Source organism: Pelophylax lessonae (genome assembly GCF_965119305.1).
Source record: "Pelophylax lessonae genome assembly, chromosome: 9".
Taxonomy (NCBI): domain Eukaryota; kingdom Metazoa; phylum Chordata; class Amphibia; order Anura; family Ranidae; genus Pelophylax; species Pelophylax lessonae.
In genome coordinates this window covers 250,500,536-250,517,069 of record NC_138776.1, presented here as the reverse complement: position 1 = coordinate 250,517,069, position 16,534 = coordinate 250,500,536, and the positions used below count along the sequence as shown (strand labels likewise).

Below are 16,534 nucleotides of genomic sequence, written 5' to 3'. Positions count from 1 at the left end.
CTTTTATTTGGACTATGATCATTATTGCAACTCATACATTTGCATTGGCGCTGCCCTTTTTCTTTATATGTTATTATATTGTCTATGTGTTTTAGAAAACTCAATAAACAGTTCTTTAAAAAAAACAATGACCTCATGATGTTATCTTTGATTCTTCTGTACTTATACTGGCAGTTGTAGGTTGAAGTTTACCCTTACCCATGGCAGCCAAAATGGAGTGTTCCTGGGGATATTATCTTGACAGGATTATAGACCTTTACGAAATGGTCAGTTGATAAAGTGCATTTTAACAGAATGAAGGTTTGATGACTCTAAGATACTATGTGAAAGATATGACCAGGAAATGAGAGTACCATCAGACACGCAATAGTGAAAAGTGGCTACCGATGGAAAAAGAAAAGCTGCTTATGGAGAGAACCAAGCAAGAGAGAGTAATTAATTTCTCATTTTTTTTAGGAAGCTTCATTGGGTAAGAACTAGTAAACTAAAATGTATCCTGTCCACAAAGTCATTGTATGAACTAGTCTTGCTCGTTAATTTAACCAATTCTTGTTTTTCCACACACATGTAACTCTACAAAAGAAACTGCTTGAGAAATGCTGACTCAAATGTTGGCTTCTTCAAGCCAAATTGCAGTCAGTATTATAATGCGGTCTTGCTGTGCAATATCTAAAGCAGATCTTCACCCTCTGTATCAAGTTCCCCCTTTTCCACGCCTCCTCCCCTTCTCTACATGAATCTGGCAGTTTTTCTTTTTTCCAATGCACATCAATCGCCTAGGTGAATGACGTGCATAGTGCTCACTGAGCCTCCTGGGATAGGCACATCACATATCCCAGGAGGCATTTAGTCATTCATTCAGTAAGTAAGGAGGGGTGGGCCTAGCAGTGCTTCATCTCGAGACCCCACCGGCCTCTTGATGACATCACAAGTCAGATGGTGGCGCGGGACCAAGCAGTGTCTGTTGACAGAAGGATGTCAGCATCAGAGGGACAATGCTGGATCCGGTGGCTGGATGAGTATCTGAACTGTGCCTACAACACCACCAGGTAAGCAGAGGCAGAGGAAATGTTATTAGAAAGGCCTCTTTATATATTCAGGGTTTTAGAAACTTCTTCTTTAACTTACAAGTCTGGGTCTTTGACTGAAAGTGGTTGTAAACCTCAGACATGAGATATGGACAAGGCATATCCTACTAAAGTGTACTTGTCTCAATTAAAAGCACTAAGTGTCATTTCTGGCCACTGCTTCGTTCCTCTGCTATCAGCATGAATCATTTCTGACAAGTTTTCCTGACACCAAGAGAAAAAAGGTGACAGGGGTGGGACCTCATGCAGATTGACAGCCTCAGCTCTGTTCCTGGGTGCTGTGTGGAGGGGGGTGTGTCCCTTCCCTCCAATCAGCTCTCAGAGCTTGGAGGGGGGTGTGTCCCTTCCCTCCAATCAGCTCTCAGAGCTCTCCTCCTTGAGCTCTGCAGTGTGTAACTTCAGCTCTCCGCCCCCTTTTTCTGAACTCTCAGACAAGCTTATAAATTCAGCAATTTGAACGGACGTAGAAGAGAATACAGCAGATAAACAGCTACAACTTATGTAGGAGGATTTGTTTCATCTCTGTGTATCACCTGAGGCCAGTCACTTCACTGGGTATATGTGAGGGTTTATAACCACTTTAAATAACTAGGTCCTTCTCTTGGTCATTGGAGGAACCAATGGCATTTCCCATGTGAGTTCTCTCATGAGTAGTAAGGTTGGATTTGTTGGCAAAGCGTTTCTCACATACTGAACACGAAAAGGGCTTCTCCCCAGTGTGCCCTCTCTCGTGCGTGGTCAAATTGGATTTCTGTGCAAAGCATTTCCCACACACAGAACACGAATATGGTTTCTCACCCGTGTGAGTTCTTTCATGCGTGGCCAGGTTGGATTTCTGTGCAAAGTGTTTCCCGCAGACAGAACACGAGAAAGGTTTCTCCCCCGTATGAATTCTCTCGTGTGCGGCAAGAAAAGCCTTATGGGCAAAAAATTTCCCACAGTAAGAACAGGAACAAGTCTTCTCACCTGTGTGAATCATTTCATGACGGTCAAGGCGAGCTTTATCTGAAAAGCTTTCTCCGCAGAGAGAGCAAGAATAGGGTTTCTGGCGTGTGTGGACTATCTCGTGCCGTTGTAGGCGGGTCATATCGGGAAAACTCTTCCCACACTGAGAACATGAATACGGCTTCTCATGTATGTGGGTTCTTTCATGCTTACTAACGTCGGCTTTTTGGGCAAAGCATCGCCCGCATACTGAACATGGGTAAGGCTTCTGGCCCGTGTGTATTCGTTCGTGTCGGTCCAGATTGGCTTTATCAGGAAAACCTTTCCCGCAATGAGAACACGAGTGTGGCATCAGTCCTGTGTGAGTCCTGACATGTTTGTTAAGATCTGCTTTCAGAGCAAAACATTTCCCACACTCTGTACATGAAAAGGGCTTTTGGCCCGTATGGAGCGTCTGATGTGCAACTAGAGAGGATTTTTCAGTAAAACATTTCCCACATTCAGAGCAGAAGTGTGGCTTCTCCCCTCTGTGGCTTCTTTCGTGTCTGATGACCTGGTGTTGTTGAACAAAGCATTTTCCACATTCGGAACAGGAAAAGGGTTTCTCGCCCGTGTGGGTCCTCTGGTGTTTCACCAGACACGATTTCACTGCAAAACTCTTTCCACATTCTGAGCAGGAGTAGGACTTCGCTTGCGTGTGACATTTTTGGTGTCGAATAAGGGGGCGTTTCTCGGAAAAACATTTTCCGCACTCAGGGCACGAATACGGCTTCACACCTGTGTGTGTTCCTCGATGCGATATAAGGTTTCTTTTTTCTGTGAAGGACTTTCCGCATTCAGGACATGAATAGGGCTTTACACCAGTGTGGGATCTTTGGTGTACGGTCAGTTTGCCCCTCTTTTTAAAAAGTTTCCCACATTCAGAGCATGGAAACACTTCAGGCTCTTTTTGAGCTATGTGATGGGTGATAGGTTTAGTTTGATTTGAAGGAATTCTTTTGTGGAGGTTTGAGGAAATAGCGTTTTCTGAGGGAGAAGTGGCTGTGATGTCATCGTCTCCAATTTCACTATCTAGGGAGGAGGCAGAACTTTCTTCTGAGTCATATTTTCGGTATCGTCCATCTAAAGTAGATAAGAATGGTTTATTTTCTATTTTTTTTGGCCATCAAACTTTATTAACATTTTTTATGTTCCAGTTATATTGCTTTTGGCACTGCTCAAAAAGTAGAGGTGAAAGTATATCCCTGCGTCCCAGAGCATGGACTGCAGAATTACCCTGATATCAATCCAGTGGCCTAGCAAATGTAAAGAAGAAAGAATCGCAGCTACTCCCAACTAGCCCAGGTGAACAAACAATAAGGAGCGGCCTCAGCCTACATGTCTCCACTAATCCAAACACACTGATGCATTTCGCCCCGCCCACCCGAGTTTGGTCATAGAGTGTCCTGGTGGGCGGGGTGAAATGCATCTGGGTGTTTGGATTGGTGAAGACATGTAAGCTGAGGCCGCACCTTATCGTTTGTTCACCTGGACTGGTTGGAAGTAGCAGTGATCCTTTCCTCTTTACATTTTTTATGTACCAATTATATTTACAGCCTATCCATTAACTTACATGAACTTACAACATACAAAGCCTTCTGTGAATAGACACCTAGGCCCCCCAGGTGACCAACATTTTTTGTGCATAGCGTTTACTCCTCACCTGTACTGATCTCCAATGGAATGTCCTCTTCTTTAATCTTCACACATCTTATTTCCACTTCCTCATCTTTGACCTCGGTCTGAGTCTCTCTGGTATCTGTGAATAAAGAGGAGAGTGAAGCCCCCTGTACTGAGATGACTGGTAGGGTCTCTTGGCTGGTAACACACAATTAAATACATATTCGCCAGCACACCAAGTATCTTGCAAAAGCAGTCCAAAAAACTTTATTCAAGATACGATCACATCAAAAAATAGTGCAACGTTTCGGAGCCACACAGGACCCCTTCGTCAGGCATGTGATGTCATCACATGCCTGACGAAGGGGTCCTGTGTGTCTACGAAAAGTTGCACTATTTTTTGATGTGATCGTATCTTGAATAACGTTTTTTGGACTGCTTTTGCAAGATCCTTGGTGTGCTGGCGAATATGTATTTACTTGTAACTAATCCAGTTGCCAACTGGTGATCGCTTCAGCACCCAGTACACACGAGCCTACAAACCAGGAAGGTGTGTGATAGAAATATGAACTATATGGTAACACACAATGACATGATGTGAGGAGGAGAGCCGGAGTCTAATAGAGGCTGATGGCTCCTGACTCCACCACTGGGTATATACTTTCTCCTCATTACTGTCTACTGACAGAGGAGGGGGGAGAAGAAGAGATTGTTGTAGTGACTGAACAAGGAGAATCTGGGACTCTTCTCTGGATTTACTGTTTATTACTCACCTGTGCTGATCTCTGGAGGAATGTCCTCCTCCCTACACGACTCATCATCCCTCCCATCGGTATCCTCTGCTTCCTCTTTTACTTCCACTTTAATAGTAACGATATCTGTACCCTGAATAATGAAAAGACATACCATTACTAAGTAAAAGTGATATATATATTAATTTATTTCTGTATTTATTTATTATACTCCTTAAGCCTCCATATAAAGCAAGCACTGTAGTTACAGTATTAGTTGATAAGGTCTATTGTCCCATCTACCTGATCCTCCTGATGGATCTCCTGCTGTTCCTGTGTGGAGTCCCGGGAATACAGAGGACGGGGACATCTCTCTGGGGGATTTCTGTTACTGGATCCATCTGTAGGAAACACACATACCAGAACTTGTAATTGAATATGGCACATGCTGCGCCACTTTTAGGATGCAAGCGAGACACCTTCTCAAAATCTGTCTGCGCCAATTTCTCTCTGTACACCAAACGTGAGTTGGTCTTGATTAGCTCCACTTTCGTAACATACGAACTGGCGGTATTTTATTTAGAATTTGGCACATTCATTAGAAACTACCTGAATTTGGTGGCGTTAGTACCAAAAGTGTCACAAATGCTTCATGAATTTGGAGCGATGCATTAACAAGAGGAGTTAACTCCAGAAAAGTGGCGCAACAGCTTTATTGAATTCCTCCTATTTTTTCTACTGTATGTCCATAGATCAGAGGATGTGTGCATCTAGGGGGATTCTCAATACTCTTCTCTCCTTTACAAGAAATGAAAGTCTCCTCTTACCCGGTGATGTGAGAGGCAGCCGCTTCTCCATCATGATGTTCTTTCACACATCTTTGTGTCCTTTAAAAATGTTCCACTTCTCAGCGCATCTGAACACTACAGAAAGAGAGGCATATGTATAAAAACTGAGCTGCAATAATTACATTGCATTAAAACAATGACTGCAAAAAGGTTTAGATACCATGTTTTAATAATTAAAATAGACACATTACATTGATGTCTGCTCAGTCTAGATTAAACCAAGAACTGAACCTGAATGCTTCCATCCCTTTTTTCTCCACAACTGTCCTTCTGGACCCAAACTCCCCCGTTCCTCCACAGATGCCTCTCTTCTGGAACTAATTACCTCTGTCCCTCTTCTCTTCTACAACTGTCCCTCTTCTGGACCTGAATCACTCTATCCCTCTTTCCTCCACAATTTCATCTTTGCTGAACCCAAATCCCTCCGTCCTCCCACAGTGGTCCCTCTTCTGGACCTGATTACATCTGTCCCTTTTCTCCACAACTGCCCATATGCTGCACCTGTGTACCTCCAGCCCTCTTTCCTCCACAATTGTCTTTCTTCTGGATCCAAGCCCCTTCATCCCACCACAATTGCCCCACTTCTGAAAATGAATACCTCTGTACTTCTATAACTGCCCCTCTTTGGGACCCTCTATAGATGCCCCTCTTCCACACCTGAATACCTCTGTTGCCCTATCTACAACTGTCCCTCTTATAAACTTGAATCCTTCCACCTCTCTTTCCTCCACATCTGTCTCTCTTCTGGACCTAATTCCCTCCATAGTTGTCCCTCTTCCAGACCTAAATACTTTTGTCCCTCTTCTCCACAACTGCACCTCCTCTTGACCTAAATCCCTCCACCCCTCTTTCCTCTACAGTTGTTTTACTTCTGGAAATAATTATGTCCCTCCATACCTGTCCTTCTTTGGGACCCAAATCCCTCTATCCTTCTTTTCTTCTATAACTGAGCCTCTTCTGGACCAGATCCCTTCACTCCTCTTACCTCCACAACTGCACCTCTTCTGAACCCAAATACTTCTATCTCTTTTTCCTCCACAACTGTCTCTCTTTTGGACCCAAGTCTTTCCATCTCTCTTTACTTTTCTAACTGTCCCCCTTCTGCACCTGAATAACTATGTCCCTCCACAACTGTCACTCTTTTGAATCCAAATACCTCTTCTCTCCACAACTGTCCCTCTTTGGGACCCAAATTACCCCATGCATCTTTTTTCCATAACTGTCCCTCATAATGACCCAAATCCTTCCATCCTTCTTTTTTTTATATAACTGTCCCTCTACTGGACCCAAATTCTCTGTTCCTTGTTCCTCCACAACTGTGCCTCCTCTGGATCCAAGACCCTCCATCCCTCCAAGGTTGTCCCTTCTCTGGAAATGAAAACCTCTGTCTTTCCAAAACTGTCCCTCTTCTGGACCGGAGTCCCTCCATCCCTCCAAGGTTGTCCCTTCTCTGGAAATGAAAACCTCTGTCCTTCCAAAACTGTCCCTCTTCTGGACCGGAGTCCCTCCATCCCTCCAAGGTTGTCCCTTCTCTGGAAATGAAAACCTCTGTCCTTCCAAAACCGTCCCTCTTCTGGAACGGAGTCCTTCCATTCCTCCAAGGTTGTCCCTTCTCTGGAAATGAAAACCTCTGTCCTTCCAAAACTGTCCCTCTTCTGGACCGGAGTCCCTCCATCTCTCCAAGGTTGTCCCTTCTCTGGAAATGAAAACCTCTGTCCTTCCAAAACTGTCCCTCTTCTGGACCAGCATCCTGCCATCCCTCCACAGTTGTCCCTCTTCTAGAACTGAATACCTCTGTCCTTCCAAAATGGTCCCTCTTCTGGACCCAAACACCTTTATTTCTCTTTTCTTTACAACGGTCTCTCTTTGCTCTTTTCTTCCATATCTGCCCTTTTTCTGGACTCATGTCCCTCCATCATCCAGGAACGTCCCTTCTGGAATCCCTCTGTCCAACTTGCCTCCTCATTGAGTTCTGATTGCTTCATATATTGGGGTCCTACAAAAAGCAGCCAATTAACTGTTTTTTTTTCTGACCCCCCCCCAGAAACCTGTGAAACATTGGTGGCTTTGGGCTTCCTGAAAAGATGTTCTACAACCAAATGAAAAGCAATGGGTTGATGACATCTGACAGTGCTCCAGCTCTGCAATCAATGGTAGCCTTGGAGGTGCTCAGCAGACAGATGATTGGCTGGTGTTCCAAGCAATACTTTTTCCTCCACAACTGCCCCTCTTCTTGACCCAAACTCCCCCATTCCTCTTTCCTCTACAACTGCGCCTCTTCTGGACCCAAACTCCCCCATTCCTCTTTCCTCTACAACTGCGCCTCTTCTGAACCCAAATGTCTCCATCCCTCCACAGATGCTTCTCTTCTGGACATGAATACCTCTGTCCCTTTTCTCGCCAGCTGCCCCTCTTCTGGACCTGAATCCCTCTTTCATCCACAATTTTCTCTTTTCTGAACCTAAATCTCTCCTTCGCTCAACAGTTGTCCCTCTTCTAGAGCTGAATAACTCTGTCCCTTTTCTCAACAACTGCCCCTATTCTAGACCTGAATCCCTCTTTCCCTCTTTCCCCCACAATTTTCTCTTTTCTGAACCTAAATCTCTCCTTTGCTCAACAGTTGTCCCTCTTCTAGACCTGAATAACTCTGTCCACTTTCTTCACAACTGGCCCTCTTCTGGACCCGAATCCCTCCAGCCCTCTTTTCTCCACAATTGTCTCTCCTCTGGATCCAATTCCCTCCACAGTTGTTCCACTTCTTTACCTTAATACCTCTGTCCCTTTTCTCCACAACTGTCCCTCTTCTGGACCCGAATCGCTCCAGCCCTCTTTTGTCTACAATTGTCTCTCTTCTGGATCCAATTCCCTCCACAATTGTCCCACTTCTTTACTTTAATACCTCTGTCCCTTTTCTCCACAACTGTCCCTCTTCTCGACCCAAATCCCTCCACAACAAAAATTCCTCTGGACCCAAGTCCCTCCATGCCTCCACAGTAGTTCCACATTTGGAAACAAATATCTCTGTCCTTCGTTAACTGTCCTTCCACAGATGTCCCTCTTCTGGACCTACATAGTTACATAGTTAGTCAGGTTGAAAAAAGACACAAGTCCATCTGGCTCAACCAATAAAAAACAAAAAACAGTTAGGGCTCTTTCACAGGGGCGGTCCGATCAGATCCACCTGTCAGTTTTTTAGGCGGATCTGATCGGATCCTCCATGCAGCTCTATGGGGCAGCGGGTGTCAGCGGAGACACCTCCACTGACACCCGCTGCCATCCGTATCCGATCCTGTCCGTGAAATCTGGACGGATGGAAACCCTATTTTTCCATCCGTTCAGGGATCGGATCGGAGCGGATCGGTTGAGAGCGGACAGGTGGTCCGCTCTCATCCGATCCCCCATAGAGGGCAGCGGGGGCTGAGACACCTCCCTCTCCGCTCTGCAAGCGGAGACGGAGCTGTCATCCGCCGGCTCAGCGGGGATCGTGGATCGATCCCCGCTGAGCAACACGGATCCGCCTACGGAGGCGGACCGTGTGAAAGAGCCCTAAAGAAAACCCAATCATACAATCCCATATACACAATCCTATACCCGCAGTTGATCCAGAGGACCCGAATACCTCAATCCCCTATCCACAACTGTCACTTTTCTGGACCTGAATCCTTCTATCCTTCTTTACTCCAAAACTGTCTCTCTTCTGGAAATGAATACCTCTTTCCCTCCGAAACTGTCCCTCTTCTGAACCAAAATATCTCTATTTTCTTTACAACTGTCTCTCTTTGCTCTTTTCTTCCATATCTGCCCCTCTTCTGGACCCAAATCCCTCCATCCCTTTATCCTCCAGGACTTTCACTTCTGGAATTGCTCTGTTCATCTTCCCTTCTCATGGAAGTCTGATTGTTCCATACATAGATACATAGTAGGTGAGGTTGAATAAAGACAATAGTCCATCCAGTTCAACCTGTGTAGGTGTGTGTGGCTGTAATCATCTCTCATACCCCTGAATGTTCTGATCCTTGAGATGTACGTCTAAGAGTCTTTTGAAAGCCACCATACTACCCGCAGAAACCACCTCTTGTGGTAGAGAATTCCACACTCTTGTAGCCCTAACAGTAAAGAACCCCCCACGTTGCCTGAGGTTAAAACGCTTCTCCTCTAATCGCATTGTATGCCCTTGAGTCCTCATGCAATCCCTTCAACTGAATAGCTGTTTTTCTATGCTGAGATCACCATTGGGATATTTATAAATTGCTATCATGTCCCCCCTCAGGTGTCTCTTCTCCAGGGAGAATAAATCAAACGATTGCAGACGCTCCTCATAATTAAGGTCCTCCAATCCCCTAATTAGTTTAGTTGCCCTTCTCTGGACTCTCTCTAGCTCCAACACATCCCTCCTGAGGACTGGCGACCAGAACTGGACAGAATACTCCAGATGCGGTCGGACCAGAGTCTTATAAAGTGTCAGGATAATAGATTTATCTCTGGAATTCATCCCTTTCTTTATGCATGCTAATATTCTGCTGGCTTTGGCAGCTGCCGCTTGACATTGCATGCTATTACCTAGTCTATCCTCTACCAAGACATTGGGGGTCCTAGAGGAAGCAGCCAATAAAATGTTTTCTCTTTCTAACCCCCAGAAACCTGACGAAGATTGGTGGCTTTGGGCTTCCCAATGAATATCTACAACTATGTTTTCAATAGTATAGGTTGGACTTTATTGGCACAACAATATCTTCAATCAAATGAAAAGCAAAGGGTTGCTGAGGTTCGACAGCGCGCCAGCTCTGCCATCAATGGTAGCTTTGCAGATGCTTGGCAAACACAGATGACTGGCATGAAGATCCCCACCAATCAGGGGCCACAAAGTGGAAAACCTCTTTTATCCTAAACTACGTTACGCAGAATCTGCGCTAAAGAGGCCTCAACCGCTGCTTCATCCTTTAGAGAACCGGTGACGGCCACACTTATCCAGAAATCTCACCATTTAGGTTAAAGCGGTGCTATAGAAGACATTTTCAAAAGGACGCAACGCGTACGTTCGGTATGAGATGTATGAGGGCACCATTGTACACATATTAAAGATCATGCAGAAAAATGGTCATTTGCTCAGGTGACATGACATTTCCCCTCCCCCATATAGTGCTGGGACCCCCCCCCCCCCCCCCTTTTCTCTCATAATAAGAAGACATTATTACCTCCTCCCCATTGGGCACACACTCTCCATCCTCATAACCCCCCAGCAGCTGCTGGGAAGCAAAGAAAGATTCTCTACAAACAGTGTTCCATATTTGGACTGCAGAAAAATGGCCGCCCTGCTCCCAAACCCAATAAAACGCTATTCACTCTGCGCCTGCGCGTCACCATGGCAGCCAGACAGCTGTGCGACGCGCCTGTGCTCTGCGCGTGCACGTCACTATAGCAACCGGGCAGCTGTGGAAGGCGCGTTCGCTCTAACAATAAGAGGACAGAGACTCTTCCTCTGGTCCCGCCCACTGACAGGGGCAAACGCTAGAGGACGAAACTCTGCCGGAAGGCGTCTCTGAGGAGGAGACTGGCGGACATTGAATCTACATAGACGGCTGAGAGAGGCGGCCATTTTCTTGTAGCCTTAACTTTTGTCTCACTGTTTTAAAATGAAGCAAAAATGTGCCAGTGAGGCGTTACTTTTAATTCTAGTGATTCATAGGTGATGATAAGCAGGTAATGTTAGAAGTATTTGCAGACAGAGAAACATGACTGTGAGAAAAGCAGCCATTTTGTTGTAGCCCACAGTTGTGGTCAAGTAGGAGCTCTGGCAGTGCTGGATAGTGTGTACCAAGTGATGAGAAGGTAATTATTATTATTATTATTATTATACAGAATTTATATAATGCCAGCAGTTTGTGCAGTGCTTCACAATGTTAGGGCAGGACAATTCAATAGAGGAGGATTTCTTTTTATTATGAGACATAGAGATTCCAGCACTCTGGGGGGACATTCTATGGGGGGGGGGGTTCATGTGCAGACTGCACTGTGTAGTAGTGCGGTCAGCCCCTCACAGGCAAATCGACGTAGGTCTACGTCGCTAGCCTGTGAGGCTCTAGGGAGCGAGTGTGAGCCGCCGGAGGCCAGACCCCCCCCCCCCCCCCCCCAGCGTGTGCCCAATGGACCCGATGTCCTCCGGTCACTCGCGATCTTCTGTTACACCGGGAGAAAGGCAGGCGGCTAATGTAAACAAAGCCGCCTGTCATTCTCCCCTGTGTAAAAATGGAGATCAGACGGTTCTACTATGTAGGACCGTTGATCTCTGTTCTTACACTAGTAGCCACATCCAATCACAGTTAGAAGCACGCCCCTAGGGACACACTTAACCCCTCCCTCTCCAATAAAGTTAACTCCTTCACTGCCAGTGTCATTTTTACAGTAACAGTGCATATGTATAGCACTGATTACTGTAGTAATGTCACTGGTACCCCCAAAAGTGTCAAAACTGTCAGTCAAGGGTCCGATCTGTCCGCCACAATGTCGCAGTCCCGCAAAAAAAAATCACAGATCGCCGCCATTACTCGTTAAAAAAAAAAACAACAAAAATGACAAAAATCTTTCCCTTAGTTAGTAAACCCAATAACTTTTGCGCAAACCAATCAAAATACGCTTATTGCGATTTTTTTTTTTTACCAAACATATGTAGCATAAAACAAATTGGCTGAAAATGTTAAAAAAATTTGATTTTAACATTTTTTTTGGGGGGGAATTTCATATAAAAAAATTTGAAAAATATTGTTATTTTTGCAAAATTGTCGCTCTTTTTTTGTTTATAGCGCAAAAAGTAAAAATCGCACAGGTGATCAAATACCACCAAAAGAAAGCTCTGTTTGTGGGGAAAAAAAGGACGTCAAATTTGTTTAGGTACAGCGTCTCACGACCGCGCAATTGTCCGTTAAAGTCACGCAGTGCCGAATCGCAAAATAGGCCCTGGTCAGGAAGGGGGTAAAATCTTCCGGGGCTTAAGTGGTTAAGTAGTAATGGCGGCGATCTGCGTTTTTTTTTTTTTTGCGGGACTGCGACATTGCGGCGGACAGATCGGACCCTTGACTGACATTTTTGACACTTTTGGGGTTACCAGTGACATTACTACAGTAATCAGTGCTATACATATGCACTGTTACTGTATAAATGACACTGGCAGGGAAGGGGTTAACATTACTGGTGATCAAGGGGTTAAGTGTGTCCCTAGGGGCGTGATTCTAACTGTCAGGGGGCGTGGCTTGTGATGTAAACACAGAGACATACGGTCCTACATAGCAGGATCACATAGCCTCTGTGATTACTTCAGGGAGAATGACAGACGGCTGTGTTTACATCAGCCGTCTGTCCTTCTCTCACTGCAGCGGGAGATCGCGAGTGGCCGACGGACATCAGAGCCGCCGGGCACACATGCTGGCTCCCCAGCCGAGGAGCGGGGGCGGGAACGCGCCTCTGGCGGTGTGCAATCGCCTCCCTAGCTCCTCCCAGGCTAGCGCCCTACATGTACAGCACTTTGCCTGTGAGCGCCAGACTGCCGCGGGCGGTCGGCAAGCAGTTAAACACTTTGCTAAGTGCTTGTTCCTGCAGGAGAAGGAGGTATCAGAAATGCACATTGACCAATAGTAATAGGTACGGGACCATGTTGAGTTCAGATTCGTAATAAAGAAGAATTTCCACTCGGAATTATCACTCCCCTTAGGTTACGTCCTCTAATCTGTGCAACTATCAGCCTTGGAGGCTTATCCAGGTCCTGGTATAGCTAGAAATCACTACTAAGTTTCACTTTTCACTGTTATTACTACATAGAACAGTTCTCGTGTCACTCTCAGGTACACAATACGCACTGTGCAGAAACACATTGGTGCCTCAGGTACAGTGCGTTCGGAAAATATTCACAGCGCTTCATTTTTCCACATTTTGTTATGTTAAAGCCCTATTCTAAAATTGACTAAATTCATTACTTTCCTCAAAATTCTACAAACAATCCCCCATAATGACAACGTGAAAGAAGTTTGTTTGAAATCTTTGCAAACTGATTCAAAATAAAAAAACGAAACAATCCTATGTACGTAAGTATTCACACCCTTTAGTCTCGGCTCACACTAGGTCGCTCCGACTTCGGGGGCGACCTGTGAAGTTGCGTGCACCGCGACTTCGGCGCGACTTGCATGGACTTCATATAATGAATGTCTATGCAAGTCGCTCTGAGGTCGCCCCGAAGTAGTACAGGACCCTTTTTCTAAGTCGGTGTCGCTCCTATTAGAACGGCTCCTGTAGCACTGCATGGACCGCGACTTGTCAGGCTGACAAGTCGTCTGACAAGTCACGGTAGTGTGAATGGACACTTACTCATTACTTTGTTGCAGCACCTTTGGCACCAATTACAGCCTCAAGTCTTTAAGAGTATGATGCTACAAGCTTGGCACACCTATATTTGGGCAGTTTCTCTCATTCTTCTTTGCAGGACCTCTCAAGCTCCATCAGGTTGGATGGAGAACGTCAGTGCACCACCATTTCCAGATCTCTCCAGAGATGTTTAGTTGGGTTCAAGTCTGGGCTCTGGCTGGGCCACTCAAGGACATTTACAAAGTTGTCCCGTAGCCACTGCTTTATCTTAGTTGTGTGTTTAGGGTCATTGTCCTGTTGGAAGGTGAACCTTCACCCCAGTCTGAGGTCCAGAGTGCTCTGGAGCAGGTTTTCATCAAGGATGTCTCTGTACATTGCTGCATTCATCTTTCCCTCCATCCTGACTAGTCTCCCAGTTCCTGCCGCTGAAAAACATCCCCACAGCATGATGTTGCCACCACCATGCTTCACTGTAGGGAAGGTATCGGCCAGGAGATGAGAGATGCCTGGTTTCCTCCAGACATGGCGCTTGCCATTCGGGTCAAAGAGTTCAATCTTTGTTTCATGAGACCAGAGAATTTTGTTTTTCATGGTCTGAGAATCCTTCAGGTGCCTTTTTGCAAACTCCAAGAGGGCTTTTATGTGCCTTTTACTGAGGAGTGGCTTCCGTCTGGCCACTCTACCATACAGGCATGATGGGTGGAGAGCTGTAGAGATGGTTGTTCTTCTGGAAGGTTCTCCTCTCTCCACAGAGAAATGCTGGAGCTCTGTCACAGTGACCATCGGGTTCTTGGTCACCTCCCTGACTAAGGCCCTTCTCCCATAATCGCTCAGTTTGGCCGGGCAACTCACACTAGAAAGGGTCGTGGTGGTTCCAAACATCTTCCATTTACAGGGGATGGAGGCCACCCCTTCCCCAGATCTGTGCCTCAATACAATTCTGTCTCCGAAGTCTACAAACAATTAATTGGGCTTAATGGCTTGCTTTGTGCTCAGACATAATACTGTGGGATCTTATATAGACTGGTATGTGCCTTTCAAAATCATGTCCAATCAACTGAATTTACCACAGGTGGTCTTCAGTCAAATTGTAGAAACATCTCAAGGATGATCGGTGGAAACAGGATGCAACTGAGCTCAATTTTGCGTGTCATGGCAAAGGCTATGAATACTTATGTACAGCACATGGGATTTTGTGATTGTGTTTTACTTTTGATAAATTTGCAAAGATTTCAAACAAACCTCTTTTACATTGTCATTATGAGGTATTGTTTGTAGAATTTTGAGGAAAATAATTAATTTAATCCATTTTGGAATAAGCCTGTAACATAACAAAATGTGGAAAAAGTGAAGCACTGTAAATACTTTCTGTGTGCACTGTATGAACAGAGATGACTTCGTACTTTTTTTTTTTCAGAGTACAGAGTTGAATGTCATAATGGCGAGCCAGCCGCCCCTCACATCACCGGGTAAGAGGAGACTTTCATTTCTTGTAAAGGAGAGAAGAGTATTGAGGATCCCCCTAGATACACACATCCTCTTATATAAAGACATAGAAACAATGTATTCAGTCAGTGTGTGTGTTTCCTACAGATGGATCCAGTAAGAAAAATCCCCCGGAGAGATGTCCCCGTCCTCTGTATTCCTGGGACTCCACTTAGGAAGATCATGAGATCCCTCAGGAGGAACAGGTAGATGGAAACAAATTATATATCACCATTTTCTACTAAGAAGCAGATCCATAAAGTGCTACCCTTAGGGCTTAGGGAAAGAAACTTGGGGGCTGCCATCTGAATTGCACCATGTAGACTTCTTACAACCCATTTGGAGAAGAGCTTTATATCTACTTGACTAAGGTTTGAGGACACACATTATGCTGAGTGCAGGAGCAAAACCCAGGACATGAGTTCCTCAGCAGATTTTGATGGAGACCTGCTTTATATATATATATCCTTTAAAAGAAAGAATGCACCGGTGAGCTCAGCAACACCAAAGGACCCAGAAGACCACGGAAAACAACTGATGTGGATGACCTAAGAATTATTTCCCTGGTGAAGAAAACACCCTTCACAACAGTTGGCCAGATCAAAAACACTCTCCAGGAGGTAGGTGTATGTGTGTCAGATCAAGATCACTCTCCAGGAGGTAGGTGTATGTGTGTCAAAGTCAACAATCAAGAGAAGACTTCACCAGAGTGAATACAGAGGGTTCACCACAAGATGTAAACCATTGGTGAGCCTCAAAATCAGGAAGGCCAGATTAGAGTTTGCCAAACAACATCTAAGAAAGCCTTCACAGTTCTGGAACAACTATGGACAGATGAGACCAAGATCAACTTGTACCAGAGTGATGGAAAGAGAAGAGTATGGAGAAGGAAAGGAACTACTCATGATCCAAAGCATACCACCTCATCAGTGAAGCATGGTGGTGGTAGTATCAGGGCGTGGGCATGTATGGCTGCCAATGGAACTGGTTCTCTTGTATTTATTGATGATGTGACAAAAGCAGCAGGATGAATTCTGAAGTGTTTTGGGCAATATTATCTGCTCATATTCAGCCAAATGCTTCAGAACTCATTGGGCGGCGCTTCACAGTGCAGATGGACAATGATCCGAAGCATACTGCGAAAGCAACCAAAGAGTTTTTTAAGGAAAAGAAGTGGAATGTTATGCAATGGCCAAGTCAATGACCTGACCTGAATCCGATTGAGCATGCATTTCACTTGCTGAAGACAAAACTGAAGGGAAAATGTCCCAAGAACAAGCAGGAACTGAAGACATTTGCAGTAGAGGCCTGGCAGAGCATCACCAGGGATGAAACCCAGCATCTGGTGAGGTCTATGCGTTCCAAACTTCAGGCTGTAATTGACTGCAAAGGATTTGCAACCAAGTATTAAAAAGTGAAAGTTTGA

At 45.2% G+C, this 16,534-nt stretch overlaps 1 protein-coding gene across 1 annotated transcript in view; it reads right to left on the bottom strand.

Annotated features, from left to right (window-relative positions):
- Positions 1-1,577: 1,577 nt before the first annotated feature.
- The window catches only part of LOC309564361 (uncharacterized protein), a 1,000,117-nt gene continuing 985,160 nt past the window's right edge, over positions 1,578-16,534 (bottom strand). Inside the window, exons 29-32 of the mRNA XM_082268988.1 lie at positions 4,727-4,824; positions 4,466-4,577; positions 3,736-3,831; positions 1,578-3,155 (exon numbers count right to left, since the gene is read on the bottom strand). Coding sequence (XP_082125114.1) covers positions 1,669-3,155; positions 3,736-3,831; positions 4,466-4,577; positions 4,727-4,824 — 1,793 coding nt within the window. The 3' untranslated portion in view covers positions 1,578-1,668. The remainder of the gene's footprint in view (positions 3,156-3,735; positions 3,832-4,465; positions 4,578-4,726; positions 4,825-16,534) is intronic.